At 40.9% G+C, this 19,245-nt stretch overlaps 1 protein-coding gene across 1 annotated transcript in view; it reads right to left on the minus strand.

Moving 5' to 3' along the window:
* LOC122399595 (protein madd-4-like) overlaps positions 1-19,245 on the minus strand; it is a 171,594-nt gene that overhangs the window by 15,365 nt on the left and 136,984 nt on the right. The window contains exons 6-9 of the mRNA XM_043400383.1: positions 7,286-7,427; positions 6,664-6,796; positions 2,046-2,148; positions 465-566 (exon numbers count right to left, since the gene is read on the minus strand). Coding sequence (XP_043256318.1) covers positions 465-566; positions 2,046-2,148; positions 6,664-6,796; positions 7,286-7,427 — 480 coding nt within the window. The remainder of the gene's footprint in view (positions 1-464; positions 567-2,045; positions 2,149-6,663; positions 6,797-7,285; positions 7,428-19,245) is intronic.

Genomic DNA, 19,245 nt, shown 5'->3' on the forward strand with positions numbered 1-19,245 from the left:
ATCCTCGAAACCCGTTAACGTCCTTTTAAGAGACAAAAGGTACGTCTGAACTCGCGTAACGCTGTTAACCCCTGCCGGATACAAATTGTTACTCGCTGTTTATCCGACGCGAAATTGCGCGGGAAAGTGATCAATCGAGTCGTACATTACGAACATGATGGGAGCCAAGTGCATGAATAATTTATCATTTAACGTATTCTTCACTGAATAAGTTTATTAGAAATTATTCCTGGCTATTTTCTCTTTAATCTGTTTAATCCCAGTCGAGGGACCGTCACACATCGGCAATAAATACTACTTTATTCACCCGTTGGTATCTCGTAAAGGCCTAAATTCCTGTGTCGAACGTATCGCTCCAATAATCCGTCCGTCTCTACGTGGAATTCCTAGTCCCCGTTTTGCATGTGAACGGGCCGCGAAACGATCCTAGTTCTTCTACATACTTCACATTGCTTTTTACTCACCTCGCTCCATTTATTGGTCTCCCACATGGGACAGGAGATGGTGTTGCAGGTCTCTAGGTTACGTGGTTTGTGCGTGTTGCTGCTGCATCTGTGGTCGGACAACTGTAACGAGAAAGATTTAAGGCTTTCGTGCGATTCGTCTTCAGCGTGTCTCAGCACATCGATTCTGAATATTTTTAGCCCCACGGCATAGTCCAGGACAAACACTCCTGGAAAAAATTTTAATGGGAGATTCTACACCCTAAAATAAGACGAAAATTAAGAATATCAATTTGTTGATCGAGGCTTCGTTATTAAAAAATTTCAAATCGTTCTAAAAAAATTATTATGGTTGCGGGGGTCAATTTCAATCATTTTTCATCGATAGACATACCCCCGAAATCCTACCCAGTGTCGAGAAAAAAAATTCATTACTGAAATGCAATGCCTGACCACACGTGCATCTATTCCCCTGAATTTTCGGCGAAATTAAAAATTTTCAAATCGTTCTAAAAAAATTATTATGGTTGCGGGGGGCAATTCCAATCATTTTTCTTCAATAGGCATACCCCCGAAATCCTACCCAGTATCGAGAAAAAAAATTCATTACTGAAATGCAATGTCTGACCACACGTGCATCTATTCTCCTGAATTTTCGGCGAAATTAAAAACTTTCAAATCGTTCTAAAAAATATATCATGGTTGCGGGGGTCAATTCCAATAATTTTTCTTCATTAGACATACCCCGAAAATCCTGCGCACTTTCGAGAAAAAAATTTGAGTAGGTTCTAAAAGCTTGCACGTTTCGCGAGGTACGTACATACATTTTATCACAAAGGTGTCAGTGTCGCGCCTTGGTCTCCTAATAATTACTCGAGCTACGAAACATTATTACACATATTATATCCTCCATTACCGTCTCGTGTGTTATCCAACCGTTTTCTTGAGACCGGGGCGCATAATCGAGGGAAGATGCAAATCCTCGGTATGCACACGGTACACGTTTCTACAGATTTCTGACGTACGCGTGTTTCAGGTGCTCGGAGAGTCTCGGATGAGAGGATTTTACGGTGGCTGACAGAGAACCGCGAGCGGCTCTCCCGGTTTAAACGAACCGAACTGGGTTGGGGTTCGTGGGTTTCGCGAGGTTGTCGTAGGCACGGGATGGATGGACGGATGGATGGGCCTGTACCTGTACGACAGTTCTAGAGACACGAGTACGTCGTAAAGCCTCAAAGATGGAGGAAATTATTAACCCATTTATGCGACAAGTAACAAGGGGGACAGATTCGACGAGGTTTACGGAGATCGGGAAATTATTTCGGTTTCAGTTTCGGTTTCGGGGGGGTGAATTACAAACATTTTTGGTCGATAAACATACCTCCGGAATCTCACCCACTTTTGAGAAAAATGATGGTAATTTGCACGAACGTTTTACTTTTTTTTTTCCTCGTTATTCTATACACCGTGAGTCGGTGCTGTGAAACACTGTGCCGTGATTTTCACGGTAACGAAATGGGGTCGGTTTCGGGCCGAAATCCCAGAATTTAATATAAAGGGATTCCGCGTATTTAAATTATCTCTGTTCCGCCCCTTATTTACCTTTGTAGTCTCATTGCCATTCTCCTCGGTGCAGAAAATGGCTCTGGTCCTGGATCCACCCCCGCAGCTAGCGCTGCACATACTCCAGTCGCCGGTTACCCATCTAGAAACGTAAAAAGAATCAATTGAAACGCAGCGCGACAAGAGCATTTTCGTTTCGTGGCACAGAGCCACGATGTTACGTAACGTCTCTTGGACTCTGGATATTTTTAGCAGAAAATATCCGGGAAAAATAAAAACAATTGTCTTTTTTGCATCTTTGTTTTGTTATATCGAACATCAATATCACTAGCCATATTAGCAGCGTTAATTTCTTGATAGTTTCCTGGGCTCTTTTAATAACCCTTTAACACTAGATTTACGGTTATTTATTATATAAATGCTACAAAACTAATAATACAGTATCAGTTATTTATACCGTGTTCGAGGAGAAGCAAAATAAAATTTTCGGAACGTAAAAAGTGCATAAAATGGCGTTGGTTTCTAATTAAATTACGTTTATACTTGGTTCAACAACATGCCATCCGATTGTTATTAAAGATAAAGAAGCAAAATATATCTTTCTCGCTGTAGAGTAGTTTTGCTTGAAAAGTTACGTGCGCTTGTTGGGAATGTTTAAAATTCATGTATGCCCTCGGTAATCCTAATATTTGCATGCCTTTTTACGGAAAAAGGAATATTTCCATCGGGCGGGGATCAAAGAACCGTGGAACAACCCCGACAGACATCGTAATCGTTTGAATATTTTCGAATCTTTCTCCCTTAGCAATCCGGAAATTACACAACTATCACGAGGTTTTCAAAATCGTTCCATGCGCCAATTAAAAGAGAGCACTCCGTTCCGCTCCGCTCCGCTCCGGTCCGGCAAAAGTCACCTTTGACACCGACGATCGAACTCCACGTAATGGTTCGACCAAATTAGTGAATAAATTCTATCGGTCGAAACAGCCATGTTGAATTAATTTTATTTTCAGGGGCAATTTACACTTTGCTGCGTTCTTTCGAACCTTGTACATACAATTATTTTACAAAAATCGAAATTAATTTTGTCTTTCCAAACCAACGGAAATGGTCTAGAATGATATTGTTTCGAAGGAGAGTATCGAATTCCTTTGATAGAAACAGAGCTTTGTTAAGATCGAGCAGGAGAGTTGGATCGCAAGATTAATTACCAAATTTGTTGGGAAGGTGTTTAAGGACTTGGGAATATGCCGTGCAAGTCGTACCCGCCCCTTTAAAGCAAGAGACATTAGCTTCTGCGTGATTTAGTGCAAGATGGATCGTTGGATTAATTACCGAATCTGTTGAACAACTGGGAGTATTATGTATAAGTAACGACAATACATATTCGTCTGGAACACTGCAAGTGGAGGGATCGTGTAAGCAGGCTCTGCCTTAGGCTTCGAGACATTGAAAAATCGATGAAGGAATGTAGATGTAGAGATAGGAGAGTTGGTCGAGTACTTGCGAGAGAGCGTAAAATTAGCACGCTTGACGCCCTTTGCTCGCGACACAATGTCACCAACATCCAGACGCGTATCCGTCTCGTTTGAATTCCCGTGACAGAACGGTTACGAATACTGTTTCGATCATCGATTCCGCGCTGTCAGATCGCAAGATTAACCGTCAAATTTGCCGGAAGACGGATAATGGAATTTAATTGGGAGTGTATCTGTAGCGCGACACGAAATAATGGCCGCTGAAGTATTTAGTGGGTTAATACACAGTTGCGGGTAGGCAGCGGTTTAGGAATCCCGGGCCTCTTGGGGGATGGCTGAAACGCCGACCACTTGCCTGGCCTGGCCTGGCTGAACCAAATTAAACTAAATTCTCGGCCGTGGCAATTAGCGGCAATTTACCGTTGACGAGGCCCACTCCACCGGTGATTTATTAACGGTCGTGCCCGTTAACGTTACAATCACCTCCCGCAACGTCTGGATTTTTAAGTACCGAACACCGATCGATCGTGGTCTTTTGCTTTGCAACGCAAATATTCGTAATTAACGACGAACACCGGCTGTTCAATTATTCATATTCCAATTACGACTATTGTAGCGGAGTAATCTTATTTCGTGCAGCGTTTCGGGCGACGCGACGCTTTCATTTCGACCCTGCTGCGCATTCGGCGGCCATCTTTCACTATCGGACGCGTTCAATTCCTTTCTATCAAACGATAGAAAGATATTTTCGAGATAAATAAAGCCCGCGTCGATTCCCCGGAAATAAACGTGGAGGCTGATCGGCGAGACTTTCGTGGACATCGAACCATAATTTCGATCACAAAGGAACAGGTCCTATATACACACGCCTCTGCACGATTCAACGACGTGGTGCGTTTTCAGCGCGGCTCTATATCCACCAAGAATGGTTTGCGGCGAGTTTTTGCCCGAACTTTGTCGCCGACGCGACGTAGTGTCTGCTCGTCCGGCGAACGATTCTCATCGGGAGCGTGCTTTAAATCCTCGCTTTTTATCCCCCTTTCCTTTATCCGGACAAAGAACAGGCCGTATCGTTCCGAGAACTAAGATTGTTTCTTCGAAAAAATATCCTCCGGACGTATACCCCTTCCTTCTTTCTCGTCATTCCACCCGATCGTTACGCTTTATCGAGAACGGTCTAGTCGACGACGACGACGACGACGACGACGACGTTTGCGTTTTAAATCGAGAAAACACGCTTCTTTTCTCGAACATGGTGTCCAAATTGGGCAGCAATCGATTACTTCGCGATCGCTTTCCAAGTTTATTATTAAACGTAAACACGACAAACTTAACCCTTAAATTTATAGCTCTATTAAAAACACAGTATGCTAATGTAGAGAGTTAGAGTTGTCCCGTTCCAGCTACGTAAGAGTTCACGATCGTCTGAATTTTTGGGGTTGGAAATCATCCCTCGTCCGCCATAAATTGCCGCGAATTTTCTGTACCGCGCGAGGATCGAGGAAAGAACAAAACCATATTCCGTGGGCGTGGGAGATAAACTGTCCTGGTTCTTGGCTGCAACCAGTCGTAATTTCCAGTCGGAATGTTACAACAAGTATCATCGAGTGGAACAGGGAGTTGTTCTAGGACCGTGAATTTGTATTTCGGGAAACAGTAAAAGTCGAGGAATTCCGTTAAATAACTTTTTCAGGAGCACGATGCCTCGGAGGAACCGGTGATACCTTTTTTCCCGTCCGATCTCTCCGTGACTTGTACTTTATGGCCAGCACATCGTTCCGCGGAGTTTTCTTACGACGATTCTGATCGCAACGAGCGTAAGAAGCAGCAGCCTTTACGTCCTCGTAATCCATCCCCTCGGAAAAAGAGTCATATCGTCGGACGAATTGTTTGTCCAAAAGTCAGCCAGTGCTCACTCGTTTCCCCCCGGCAGCGAATCGACGTAGCGATAAAAAATGAAAAATGCACGGAATAAATCGCGGAACAGGCCGCTAATACGGAACAGGAAGAAAACGTTCAGTGATGTACACTTTTCCCATTTACCCTCGACCCTCGTAACTTGATAACTAAGCGAGCATATTTCTGTTAATACCAAAGGAAGATGATAATTTGTTTTACAGGGTGCACCGACTACGACTAGCATCCAGCTTGAAAACATGGTTTGCAACGGGTGAAAAACGCTAACCGAATACTAGAAACTCGATAAGGAAACGCGATAAAAAACAACATAAACCGTGTTCCGCTGTTACGAGGCGATCGATGCCTCCAGTGTTGAATAATTTCGGTACACCGACATTCCAGGAAGTGGCAAGTACGACCCTCTTCGATATTCAGCGAGCGATCGTCGCTGCCAAAGTGTTCGCAATCGGTGCTCTCCACGGCTCGGTTGTATCGCTATAGGAAAGGACCGGGCTTGTTTTTCCAGGTCACTTTCAGAAAGAGGCCCGCCGGGCTTTTGCTCTTTCTCTTCCGTTTTCCCGACTAATGGCCGTTCAGTCCGCTTGAAAGCTCCGGCCCATCGTTCCCAGCGAGCGTTTCGAGTCTACACGGCCACCGTATCCATTTCTACGTGGTTTCGTGCACTGCTCGTGCTCGCATACACACGGCATACACACGGCATACACACGGCATACACACGGCATACACACGGCATACACACGGCATACACACGGCACCGTGTACACAGACCGCCTTCTACAACAATAATCGGGACTGGGTTGCTTTGTTCGCGGTCGTACGAGGAAATTGGTCAGAGAAGATTGGCCGGCGTTAATCCCAAAAGTGGGAATTCCGATTTCCACGACGGAGAACACGCAAACTCCGAGCACCTGTGCGTACGTGCGAAGCGAACGCAACATGGGGTTCGAGGCTTCGAGGAACCGAAACACGCTCGATCTCGACGATCTCACGATCAAACAAACTTCCAAACAAGTTGCACAAGTTGCATAGAGCACCCTGTATAAAATAACCATGTATTATTATCATCATCATCATCATCATCATCATTGTCATTTTATTCGTAATCTATTATTCGAACGAAAGCTTGTTGCCCGTCTCTGCTGTCCGGGCGAGTTCGATGGGAAAATCCGCGCCGCGAGCGCGAGTAGTTTAACGTTCTTTGACGCGGATAATGTGCACGCGCAGACCCGATGGAGTTCCGTTTGTCAGAAAGTACTCACTTTGCAGTGCAGGGGTGCGTGTTGCACGGCATCCGGGTCTTCTCCGGTCTGCTGTCCGGATCGCAATAGCTGTCGTCCACCACGTTCTCGTCTGGCCCGTTGCTCTTGCACACAGCCATCGCCAACTTGAAGCCTGTTGGAAAAAGCCGTTCATTTTAGCCTGATTTTCATAATACTATTAATATTTGAAAATGATTAATTGATACTCCGAAACATAGCATGGTATAACAATAGCGAGTAGCCATACAATTTTTTAACGGTCTGTGTAAGGCAGAAAGATAAAAGTTCTCTATCTCGTCCACAACCTTCTGGCTCGGGTCTCCCCTATTTTCTCCGCAGAACAAATAGAGACCAGAAAGGGAATTTGTGTGGCATTCGGTCCCAAGGAGCAAAGCAATCTCGACTGAAAGTGCAACAGCCCGATAGGTGGAAACCGACCCGGTCCAAGTAGTCGTTATTAATTTCGGGGAAAGGGCCGGGGGAACGTTTAACGATTCGCAGGCTCAAAGTTCATTAGAATTCATTGCTCCCAGTGCCGATGTAAATGGACTAGCAACGCGCGCGCGCGCACACCTTCCGAACCAAACGCTTCAACCAAATGAACTTGGTAACCGCTACTAACCTCCGCCGCATGATTTCGAGCAGGCGGATATCGATTCCAAACTCCAAGAGTACCGGGATTGGCAGCTCGATCCGTTTCCACCGCACACGCCGCACGCGTCCGTGTTCTTGTTGCTTCCGACTCGTAAGTCGCAGCCGACCATCTAAAACAGAAATACCGTACGCTCGATTAATAAAATCTTTCCATACCCTTCACCTCGACGGTACAAATGGCTCTTTCGACATACCCCTGTTGACCCGCCATCGTTACTCACGTCACATTGAATTAAGAGAAAAATCGAGTTCCTATCGGCAACGATCGACAAGAAAACATGTTCGAACGCGGTGGATCATAAACTGAACATTTCATTCGACGATAAAACTGATAAATCTATCGGTATGGCAATTGTTCTCACTGACGTACAAAAGGCAAAAATTAACGAGATGCACTCTTCCAAAGTGGAACAAAATGTTAATAAGATCATGCATAAAATTGTAAGCCTTCTAACTCGACGTCGTTCTGTACAAATTCAGAAGACCTCGTTGGGAGGATGGAAAAAGGCAGAAGAAGAAGCTGACGTCGATTCGTGACCTGGCTCGGACGGCAAACTGATTTGTCATTCAGGCTGCATGGAGGTTTGCTCCGAGGTCGGGGAGTACATTATTCATCCCTTATCCGGGCGAGAAGAGTGAACCAAACTGGTGGCAAAGGTGCCAAGGGAGGATGGGACCCAGCAAAGAAGGATATGGATGGGACAACGAGGGGGGCTGGTGCGGGTGCGGGTGCGGGTGCGGGGGCGGTGGCGGGGGCGGGGGCGGCGGTACAAGGGGAGGAATAGAGAGGAAAGACACAAGTCTAACGAGATCTTTGGAAAGACCGACTGTCGTATAAAGATAATCCAAGATTTCGCGGAACAACGTCGGATACGGATAAATCTTTACACCGATCGTTTGCCGATTGATGTCGCTATAAAATCACTTTGTAAAGTGGGACGAGAGATAACGGCCGAAATCGTACCATGACTGTTCGAGAGTTTGAGAAGACAATCTTGTGGCAGGAAGAGTTATAGATTAAGATATCTGTCACTTTTTTCAATAGAAAAAATCGCAGTCTCCATACACATTTGACTCGTTTACGGACGAATATTTCAAATAACCGATGGACATTGGAGTGATGTTCTCCACGTAGGTACCTTCTTCAAATTTTACATCCGTGAAACGGTACTTGGCGAACTCGAAACGGTTAATATTAAATTCCCGTGCCTTTGCACGGGAATATTTCGAAAAATTGTGTCAATCTCCTGTCTGGCTTTGGCGAAGGCGCATACATCGGCGCATCGGCGGCGCATCGGCGGCGCATCGGCGGCGCATCGGCGGCGCATCGCCGCATCGCGTCTTTACATCGAGAACACGTTCGACTCTTCGTCAGCGTTTAGAAACTACGTTTATACTTCAGTGAAAATTCTTCGACAGTTGGAAACGCGCGCCGTCTGCGGAATTTACGTGGGAAGTAACTTGGGTGAATCATGCTTCTCGACCAAAAATAAAAAAAAAGAGAAAAGAGAAAAAACAAAATTGAAAAAAGCGAGCAGAGAAGAAAAAGGTATAAAAAGGATTTAAAGTTTACTCAGCTGTGCGAGCTATGATTTAACGGAGCCCCACTGACAGCATAATAATTCCGGGGATAAAAGAAGCTCGTGAAGCCTCGAGAAATCGAACGAAACGCGTGAGGCGGGAAGGACGAATTGAGATTTAATTTTACACGAGGCCGGAGATTCGTTTCGCGACCTTTTTCCTTGTTTTATGCACCGATGCATCCGCGCAACCGTTGCAGGCGTGTAGAAGGCTCGCTTCGAGTGCACCGCAGGGAGTTCGAATGGAGTTTAAATCTGGGATATACGATTTTAGTAATGCGTCGAAACAACGCTCGTACTTTTCCTTTGCCCCCTTTTTTTACGGCTTGACTCTTTAACCTCGTTTCCGAAACAAAAAAAATAATCCCGAGGATTCGTTATTTCGGAACAGTTTCGACCAAGGATTTCAACGTCATTTCGGGAAATATATGCAAAGCGTATACGTTCGAGGGTGAAGTTTGCAATAATTTTTCTCTGCTCTGAAAGAAACAGCATGTGGTATAGGGAACTTATTTTAAATCTATAGATTCGATTATTTTTTAAGCAGTTGAAGGTAGAGGATTGGAAGGAAAAATACAATGATTCGATTTCATATTTTACGAAGTAGATTTTTACACGAAATGGTAGATGAAAAGTGCATAACAGTTTCAAATCCTTTCGAATTCACCAGTAACGTATTCATACGTCTGACAGAGAGTTGAATGAAATTAAATAATTATTTTATTAATACGGTGGAACGCCGCCATTCATTCGAAACCGTCGGGACAATTTGTATAACTGGATCGTTCATATAATAGGAGCGTATTAATTCTCCCCGCTATCTATTGATTTTTCGTTCAAATAAATTCATGTTCGGATAAGTGGAGTTGGTTAACCAGCTACTGAACTTATACCAAACCGAGTTCTATTCTATATTTTAAAGAGCTGTACATGTTTAGAAATGACGAGTAGTAATAGCTTTTTCCTTTAATTTTCGAAAAAATGAATCAGAGGCCCTGTTTAAAAAATATATGTATATGTATAGGTGTTTGTCGAGCGGGCGAAGATGACGGATCGAGTGAATCGAGTGACGGGAAAAGGGGCAGCGGGATAAATCGTTCTTATCTCTCGAAAGCCCATTTCAGATTTGTAAAAGATTCATAGAAATTTCCTGGTCGGAGTGTCTCGACGGGCTCGTCGACGGTTTTTAGATCCTGTAGGAATCACAAATGTGAAAAGGGACAACCCGCACATACGGCTGGCCTGTGTCCACAAGCACAGGGTAGGAAGCGCGCGCGCGCAAACAGAACGGAAGAGACACACACAATACGGGCGTTCAGGATTAGATTTACTTTGCCCGAGAAGTGGAAACCTGCAGCAGAGAGCTCCCGTAATTGAAGGATAGGACCATCGAAGCAACCGGTTATTTCTCTAGGTAAACAAGCCAAGAGAAACGGGCAGCCGGTCGGGCGTGCAAAATGAAATATCGCGGAACTTAACGGCACCGATCCTCTTGGTTGCGCGATCCCCAACTGTCCTCGCCCCGATCCGCACAAATAATACCTCTGCATTCACTAAATGTGCCTTTCCAAGACGAACAGCGGCTTACGTGCGAACGGGGGGACGGTTTCCACCTTCGAACGCCATTAGTTTTCAACGGAGGGAACGCTGGCACAGGGAAATTCGTGAATAAATTAACTCGACAAACGATGCTTTTGAAAGAATTAAACTCTCCCGGACGAACAGAGGATAGAAAATATTGCGTGTCTCTCGAAATACAGGGTGTGTTGGGCCACCCCTGGGAAAAATTTGCTAATGGGAGATTCTAGAGGCGAAAATAAGACGAAAATCAAGAATATCAATTTGTCGATCGAGGCTTTGTTGGAACACAAAGCACATGCACCCTGATTGCAATTAATAGTTTTCTTAACATATAATAAAATCGAACCTTATAACAAATAAAATGCAACGATCTCTAGGCTTGTTAGTGAACGCTTCTGTTGTAGCGACGATACAAAAGAAGGGGAGTTATCTTCTCATGGATAACGGTCAGTTGAGAAACTCACTGAATTATGATAGGCATGAATTGTGATAGGCAGCAGCTAGTGCGTGTAAATGCATACCAATTGAAAAGTTGTAAATAATTTACTAAAAATCGGTCTATCCGCGGTTTCTATCCGAGCTATCCATCGAGTTCGTAAACAAGCTTCGCGAGACATCGGAGCTTCCCCCCTCCCGCCGCCTAACTCGCGAGCGCTGCCGAGCACAGCGGACGGCCATCATTCATCCTTTGTAAATAAACATAGCAAGACGTGTCGAGACGTATCTGCGTTTCGCGGCCGAGCTGCGTATTTCTTACCTGTTGATACTTTAACATTATGTATTACTACACGCGTTTTAACACGTTCACTGCCAGACGAAAACTGTAGAATATTCTGCAAGATTAACATTCTGATTTTACACCATTGTAAGCTACATAACCTAAAGTTTGTTTCGGTACTTATTGTCGTAACCTTGTTAAATTTCGTTTCTCTTACAGTCTCTTATTGGAACTCGAAATTAAGAAATAATAAGACTTGTTGGAACCTGCCAAGATGTGTCGGCGTTTCGCGACCAACGAAGTATGTATGTATTTCTAACCTTTTGCTATTTTCTCATTGTGAATCAATCATTGTTTAATTATGATTTAATTTCTATTTCATTTCTGTTGCAGTCTCTGATTGAAATTCGACGCCATGGATAAATTTATTGGCGCATAAAGGACACCATAACAGATGGCAGACGAGTCGAGAAATTTTTCAGGGTATATTGGTAACGTTTAAATAATTACAATAAAAATCGACATCCATATTAATATTTATCGCTTTATTAAGTTATCCGTTGCAAACATGATTTTAATTTTGTAATCGGTCATTGTTAAGATAAAATATTAAAATAGTTAACAAACTTTCTATCTATGTACTTCGATATTATATCGAAGTATACAAAAATGGCGTCGGTAGATATCAACGATAAATTGCAATAGTTTATATTAGACTGTATTCTGATCGCGATTAAATATTTCCGACTATTATTTATTCAATTGATTGTTTATATCTCTTTATGAATTGTTGTAATTGCAATTTCCATACATATTTCGATGCAAGTTTAAGAAAACGTAGTAACTGCGTAGTTGAAATATGCTATTCGAGCATAAATAACTAGCGAACTTTAATTCTTGCAAATTTCGGAATATTTATAAAATTTACGGGATATTCTAACGTTCGATAAAGTAAATACAATCATGCTTTCAACTCTAACTATGAAACTTGGTGATATAGTATTTATAAATTGAAATTCTCATTGATTGAGAATATTTTACATGATATAAACTATGTATACAGCAGTGCTAAATAAAGCAGTGTTTCCGTTGTTAAAGTCTAGTAAGAAGGAAAAAGAAAATGAATAGGCTAAGCACAGATGTGCTTGTTGTTGTGTTTCTTGTCTCCTGTCCCTTTTCTTTCCAGGAAATTTGTTGGCCGCGTGCAATGCGGCCGGTAGAATCAGTGATCGAGCGTAGCAACAAGTTTGTTTTTCGGGGCAAAGTGACCCCAAGCACGTTATCGTTCGCGGTGTTAGGCAAACGCGAGAATAGAAGCAGTGTTTTCTACGCAATATTAAATTACTTACAGAGCATCGTGGCTCTTTCTGTTTTCTGAATCGCGATAATAGAATCATTTGTTCGCCGATTTCAATCTTCGGTCGCGGTATTCTAATTTAATAGTTTCCAATCAAATTAATTATTTTTTCAATTTGAAATTTAAACTCCTCGTTACCGGAATTAGAGTCGGTGCATCACCGAAGAGGATTATTCGGCGATGCTCCACGAGCAAATAATGTAGGTATAAATTTATACTTTGAAATTTTTAATTAAAAATCTTTACAGTTTTAACAATAGATTCTAATTGTTTTCTTACAGTTTTCTTACAGATTCGGAACATGATCCTGGGAACGAGTAGCAGTACCCGGGGGGTATCTGGCGCTGGACCACGAGCGAACAACGTAAGTATAAATTTATACTTTGAAATTTGTTAATTAAAAATCTCTATAATTTTAACAATAGATTCTAATTGTTTTCTTGCATTTTTGTTACAGTCTCTGGACCTGAATCTTACCAGCAGGACCATGCTGACCGATGGATGACTTTGGGGGCTTCAAGTCATCACCGGTGAGTCGCATGCTATTTTGTTTCCTCTGGTCCCCAACCATGTTGTAGGATGAAAGATCCGAATCAACACGGGTGACCAGTTGTATACTTGCTATTTTTCACGAGTTAAGTGAATAGTAACATCCACTGTTATATTTTTTAGAGCAGGTTTTAGGGTCTTCTTGCACTCGCGTTTCTTAATGTTACAAATGAATAGTATACAATTTTTACAAATATACAATCTTTATAGAATATATGAAATATTTTTCTTAACTTTATACGAGTTGTATGATCGAATAGAAAATGAATGAATATAATGTGAAAACATTATATTTATCGTGCGATTTAACGTGCAAGAAGGCATTTCGCGACAGGTCGATTTTTGAGTCAAAGTAACATGCATTTTATACTAGTGTCATCTTTTAAAAAGTTTACTTTGACGACAGAATCGATCAAGGATAAATGAATATTTTCATTGACAATTTAATGAATTCATTTCAATTTTTAAAGTAAATTCTTTTATCATGAAATCTCAAGTAGAGTCTTTCATTTTAAATAATTCAATTTCAATTATAATAGTTTTATCGAATAGTAGTATTTTTCAATATTAACATATTTTATTATTGATATATTACATATAACAAGTCGAGTCATTTGAACTAAAAATTAGATACGAAATACCGTTTAGCTATTAACCAGTTTTTCTAGTCAGGATTTTCAGAGTAATTTTTCCGTGTTCGTTGCCTAAGTTCATGCACATGCCCAGGTGCTATTTGCACGAGCGAAGGCAACGGGGCACGATGAATTTATTTATAACAATTCAACGACATATCGACGACTGACATTGGCTAGTGAATCGTGCGCGACGTACTGTCCACATGTGTGTGTGTGTGTGTGTGTGTGGTTAGGTTGTGGAAGTGCGTCGTTTCAGATGTTTTATGATCGCAATTTGCATACAGAATTTTGTAACATTAGATTTCTATCAATAATAATATCAGATTTCAATTTATCATTTATTTGAATACCGTTGATCTTAATGGATTTGAATCTTAATATTTTTCAATCTTGAATGATACATACATACAATAGATTTTATTAAATACTATATTCCATATATTGAAACGTTCTATACAAACGTTTATCTATATAATATAAGAACGCAAAGATCACTAGCCTTTGTCAGTCTCAGAAACCAGTAAGTCCACAATTAGAGTGTGAATGTTTGCAATATTCGGGTGTCGGAGGAACCCCGGGGAGTCCTCTCTAGTTTAGGTCGCGCCCGAATATTATGCGTGAGAACCGTGGAGTGTTTGTTTGTTTGAATGAGTTTTGCAATTTTTTAAATATAGGGTTAGGTAGGTAGGTAACTTTTTCTCTGGTGTGTGTGCGCTTAATCTAAGTAGGTAGGGTCAGGGCAGGACTGTCCACATTAGTAATTCGGGTAGGCGCGTTTTCGCGTGGCAGTTCTGTTCCTGTAGTTACGATTTCGAGAGTAGAAATTTAGCTGATTCAAACGGTGTACTTGTGCTGTTTGTTTCGGCTTTATTTTCGACTCCTCGAATCGCGCGACTCTTAAAGTCGCTCTCTCGCGCTCGCGGTCGTGATCAGGTCCCTTTCGAAACGTTCGTTCCCCTCGAGATTCACCACGTACGCTCTTGCAACAATTCGTATATTGTTGGAAGACTACGTATTGCACAAAATCTCGAGCCTTGTTTTAAGTAAGTTTCAGGCATCGGCAGGACCGCCGAAGAAAGAAAAGGCTCTATATGAGCCGAAGAGGCCCTGACAAACTGTCTCAAGAGCGGGCTACAACAAATGGCTTTTCATTTTCATCCTCGGATGAGAATGGAAAGTCATTCCTGTTACTACTTTATCACTTAACTCGTCCGTAGTTGTAGTTAGTTTATTTTTCTGGCTGGCTCGCGTATGCATGTACCTGATGGTACATGATCGCACCATACATGCCAGCCATCTCTCCCCATAACTCGCGGTTATGATGTACATAGAGTTGCGAATATGCAATAATCGCGTTTGCTTTTAGAGTTGCGAACTCTTATTTTTCGCGTTTCCTTTTCAGGGTAGTGTTGCGCCTTGACACGATACGCGATTGTTTTTTTGCAAACTAGGTACTGAAAATTAGGTACTGAATGTTTGCTTAAAAATAGCGTTGCGAATTATTGATAAACGCGATTGCTCGTAGAGTTGCGAAATACTATTTTTCGCGTTTGCTTTTCAGGGTAGTGTTGCGAACAATCACGATTCGCGTTGCTTTTTTACTCTTTCATATATACATATAATGGACATCAACCGCGTTTGTAATTTTCATGTTATAAATTAGCGTTGCGATCTTGATCAATCGTGCGATTTTTTATTTAGCGTTGCGATATTTTCAATGCCCAAATTCTACCCCAATTGTAGTACTAGAAGTAGTTAGTTTATTTTGTGGCCAGTACATGTCTATGTACATGTACCAATAGCCCCTGATTAAAGTTAGAGTTGCGAATAATATACAATGTTCGCGTTTGCTCGTAGAGTTGCGAACAAATACTTATCGCGTTGATATATTAGTGTTGCTTAGAAACACGATTCGCGATTGTTTTTATGCAAACCTAGGAATCGGGTGTTTGCTTTAAAAATAGCGTTGCGAATTTTTAGTAAACGCGATTGCTCGTAGAGTTGCGAATTAATATTTTTCGCGTTTGCTTTTCAGGGTAGCGTTGCGAATAATTACCATTCGCGGTTGCTTTTATTCTTACAAGTCGCGTTTGGAATTTTTCTATTATAAATTAGCGTTGCGATTGTTGATTTATCGCGTTGTTGCCCGTAGTGTTGCGATATTTAAAACGTCTAACTTCATCCTCATATGTGCCACTCTATTGTAGTTTGAAGTAGCTTGATGTAAGTTAGTTTCTTTGTACAATTTTATTTATTGTCTGATTTATGTTTCAGGGAAACACCGTGGGATTAATCAAGACACCAAGAAGAAATATTTTTTCATATTTATTTGTTTTATATGTATAGTTTATTTTGTGCATGTATGTATTAAAATTAGCGTTGCGCATGATTGAATATGGGTGCACGCGATATAATTAATAAAGGAACCCTGCGTGGTCCATTTTACGAATAACGAGCACCATTCGCGGATAGCTTTTTATTTTATAAATTAGCGTTGCGAAAGAAAGAATGATCCACTCACGGGTTGTTTGAATTTAACACGAGTGGACGTTTATCTGAAATATATGTATCTTTTCATTATATATTTTTCAAAGGAAATACTGCTTTAAAGTACTGCTGTAAATAGACCAATTGTTTTAATCTTCATAATGTATTAAAATCTGTAATATATGTAAATATATATATATATACATATATATCTATATCACTAATTATTCATTGTTAGAGTTGCTAATTTTTACGGGATATAATAACCGTTGCAATTCAATTGTTATTTATAAATAGTGAATTTTTTATAAATATTCTGTATTCTTTGCATAAATGAAAGTTTGCTCGCGATCATTGTTTTAATCGATGAAAAATAGAATGCTTGTATCAAAAGGGTATGCAAATTGCAATTGGATATTTCATATTGAGAGTTAATTTCCGCGTAGAATCGACATTTTCGTTCGTTATTGCTTTTTCTATACGAACCTAATTTAGTTTTCATATACAGTATAATATAATTATTTCAATCTATACGTCTTGAAAATTTTTTTATTTGATAAACAAAACGAAAAATAAAATCTACTTATCTTAACACTGACAATGAGACGAATTTAACTTTTCATTCATTAGTCTATCTTGACGGTATATAATTATTTTTTTCTGTGTTCATTAATACACTTTCATTTCAGCTATTAATCCTTTGAACAAGTTCTTGTTACAGGATATAGAATCATTGAAGAATCGAATTGGAAATGGTACACGGATTCCATCTTGATCTCTCTTAGAGTAATATGTATTTCTTACAATTCTATTGATTGTCTGAATTTATGTTTCAGGGAAACATCGTTGGATTGTCGAAAACACCAAGAAGAAAATATCTCGTCATATCTTCGTTTTATATCGGTTATAATTTATTGTATAATGAATGTATGTTTTAGAAAAACATCGTGGGATTGATGAGGACACTAAGAAGAAAATATTTCCTCGTATTTCTTGCATACTTCAAATTGCGTTAGAATATAAGTAAAAATGTATATAGATTGTAAGATAAAAAAGCGTTCTCCAGCGTTTTATTAAGTACTAGTGAAACGTGTGCGTAAATTTAAGTGGGAACGATTAATAATAAAGTACATATTGGTAGTTTAATAATCAGGATCCGTACGTGCAGTTGCACATTCCATTTTTGTTTCTAAAAAACATATGATGGATTATCTCATATGTATCAACATTTTGTTAGGTTTTTCATCTCTTCGTCAGAGTTCGTACGTGCAGTTGCACATCCCAATTTCGTTTTTAGAAAACATGTGCTGGATTATCTCGCATGTATCAACATTTTGCTAGGTTTTTCATCTCTTAATCGGTCAGAGTTCGTGCGTGCAGTTGCACATTTCAATTTCGTTTCTAGAAAACATGTGTATCATCTCACATGTATTGACATTTTGTTAGGTTCTTTTTTTCTCTTCATTGATCAGTTCTTTTAAGAACTCTCCTTTTGTAGGTAATTTCTAACTTTTCGATAGTTTCTCCCTTGGATAGTTATTCGAATTCCTCGCCAAAGGTTGGGTGGTTGGGGCGAGGCTAGGGGGGTCTCCATACGCAGCAACCTCCTCGTGGTGAGACCTGGGTCATATTATTTAATATGTAATTAATAATTATATTAATTACATATTAAATAATATGAGCTAATGGCTGCGTTTTTCGCGTAGTTTCGCATATGTTCCTCGCCCCGGTGTGCGGTCTGATAACTCCGATTTCGAGTTTCAAATACATTTTTGCCGAGTTAGCTTTTAAATAAATGATATATTGCAATTTAAAATAAAAAATAGAGGATTTGCGGTAGATTTATCAATGAGATCCTTAGGTATTTTAATAATTTTGAAATGTTTAAATAATCTCGATCGATTGGTTATTCCAATGAAATTAATCGATCGATGCTCAATTCTGGACCATACAGCTTTCATTCCGTTAAAAAATAATAAAATTATTATGTAATTTTATTTTCTGTCTCACCGCCTCTTGTGTTAATTTCTGAATCTGTTGATAACGTTGCGAGTGACAGGAAAATGGTAATGGGGTCCCGGGAGGCCATAAACTCGGCCCGAAAAATTACATTAGGTGAAAGGTCTATTCATATACCTCGTCTGTGGTAGGATAAAGAATGAAATAAAACATCCTCCCTTTATCAAACCCCTCCTTATCGTGTCTTCTATTCAGCTGTTAGATAACAAGATCCCAGTTGAAAGTAAATCGACGATCTCCGCGACTTTCCGTCCCTCGGTTATTTCGTTACGTAAATTTGACTGGCATTCAATTATTCAAACTGGCTTTCAAGGTTCTATTCGACAGTCGGTACACCTTCCGTAGCCCTTACCGTCCGTCGGAGTTAGCCCATTACGTTCAATACACCTTTCCACGCCACGGTTCCCCCATCCCTTAACCCACCCTTCAACCCTCCTGCTCGGCCTTCTTTTTCTCTACACTCGTTTCTACCTTTTAACATAGTTTCTCGAAGAACAGGATTTGCCCGGCTACGAAGGGAGCTTTGCCTCCCGATCACTTTGTCCGCCTTATTCCGGCTGTTTTCACTGAAACGACGGAACCATATTGCACAGCCGCCGAACCTCGCCATACCCCTAATTTTTTGCGTACTTTTTTTCCGGTATCGAGCCCCTAGAATGCATTCGAGACTCGAATGCAAGCGGATATTACGAGAATTGTATTACAGCCGGGTAAGTGAAAGGAGCCGGGGGGATAAGGAGGTATTTTCATCGATATCTCCAACGATACTCCTGGATTCCCGTGGAACGATTATTTACGACGTTTGCCTATTATATTTATTATGTTCCCAGACGTTGCGCGAACAAGTGAAAATAAATACTCGAAGCTACGAGAGAATGTTGAATTTGCTAGGGATGCTGTGCAGGATAAAAGAATCGCGTCTTTTCTAATAGCGTTCAAAATTTACGTGGTACATATTTAGGTAGGAGTCCTTTGATAGCTCTCGATCGCTCTCGATCGCTC

This window comes from Colletes gigas, unplaced genomic scaffold (assembly GCF_013123115.1).
Source record: "Colletes gigas isolate AHSC1104 unplaced genomic scaffold, ASM1312311v1 Colletes_gigas_Sc00014, whole genome shotgun sequence".
Lineage (NCBI taxonomy): Eukaryota > Metazoa > Arthropoda > Insecta > Hymenoptera > Colletidae > Colletes > Colletes gigas.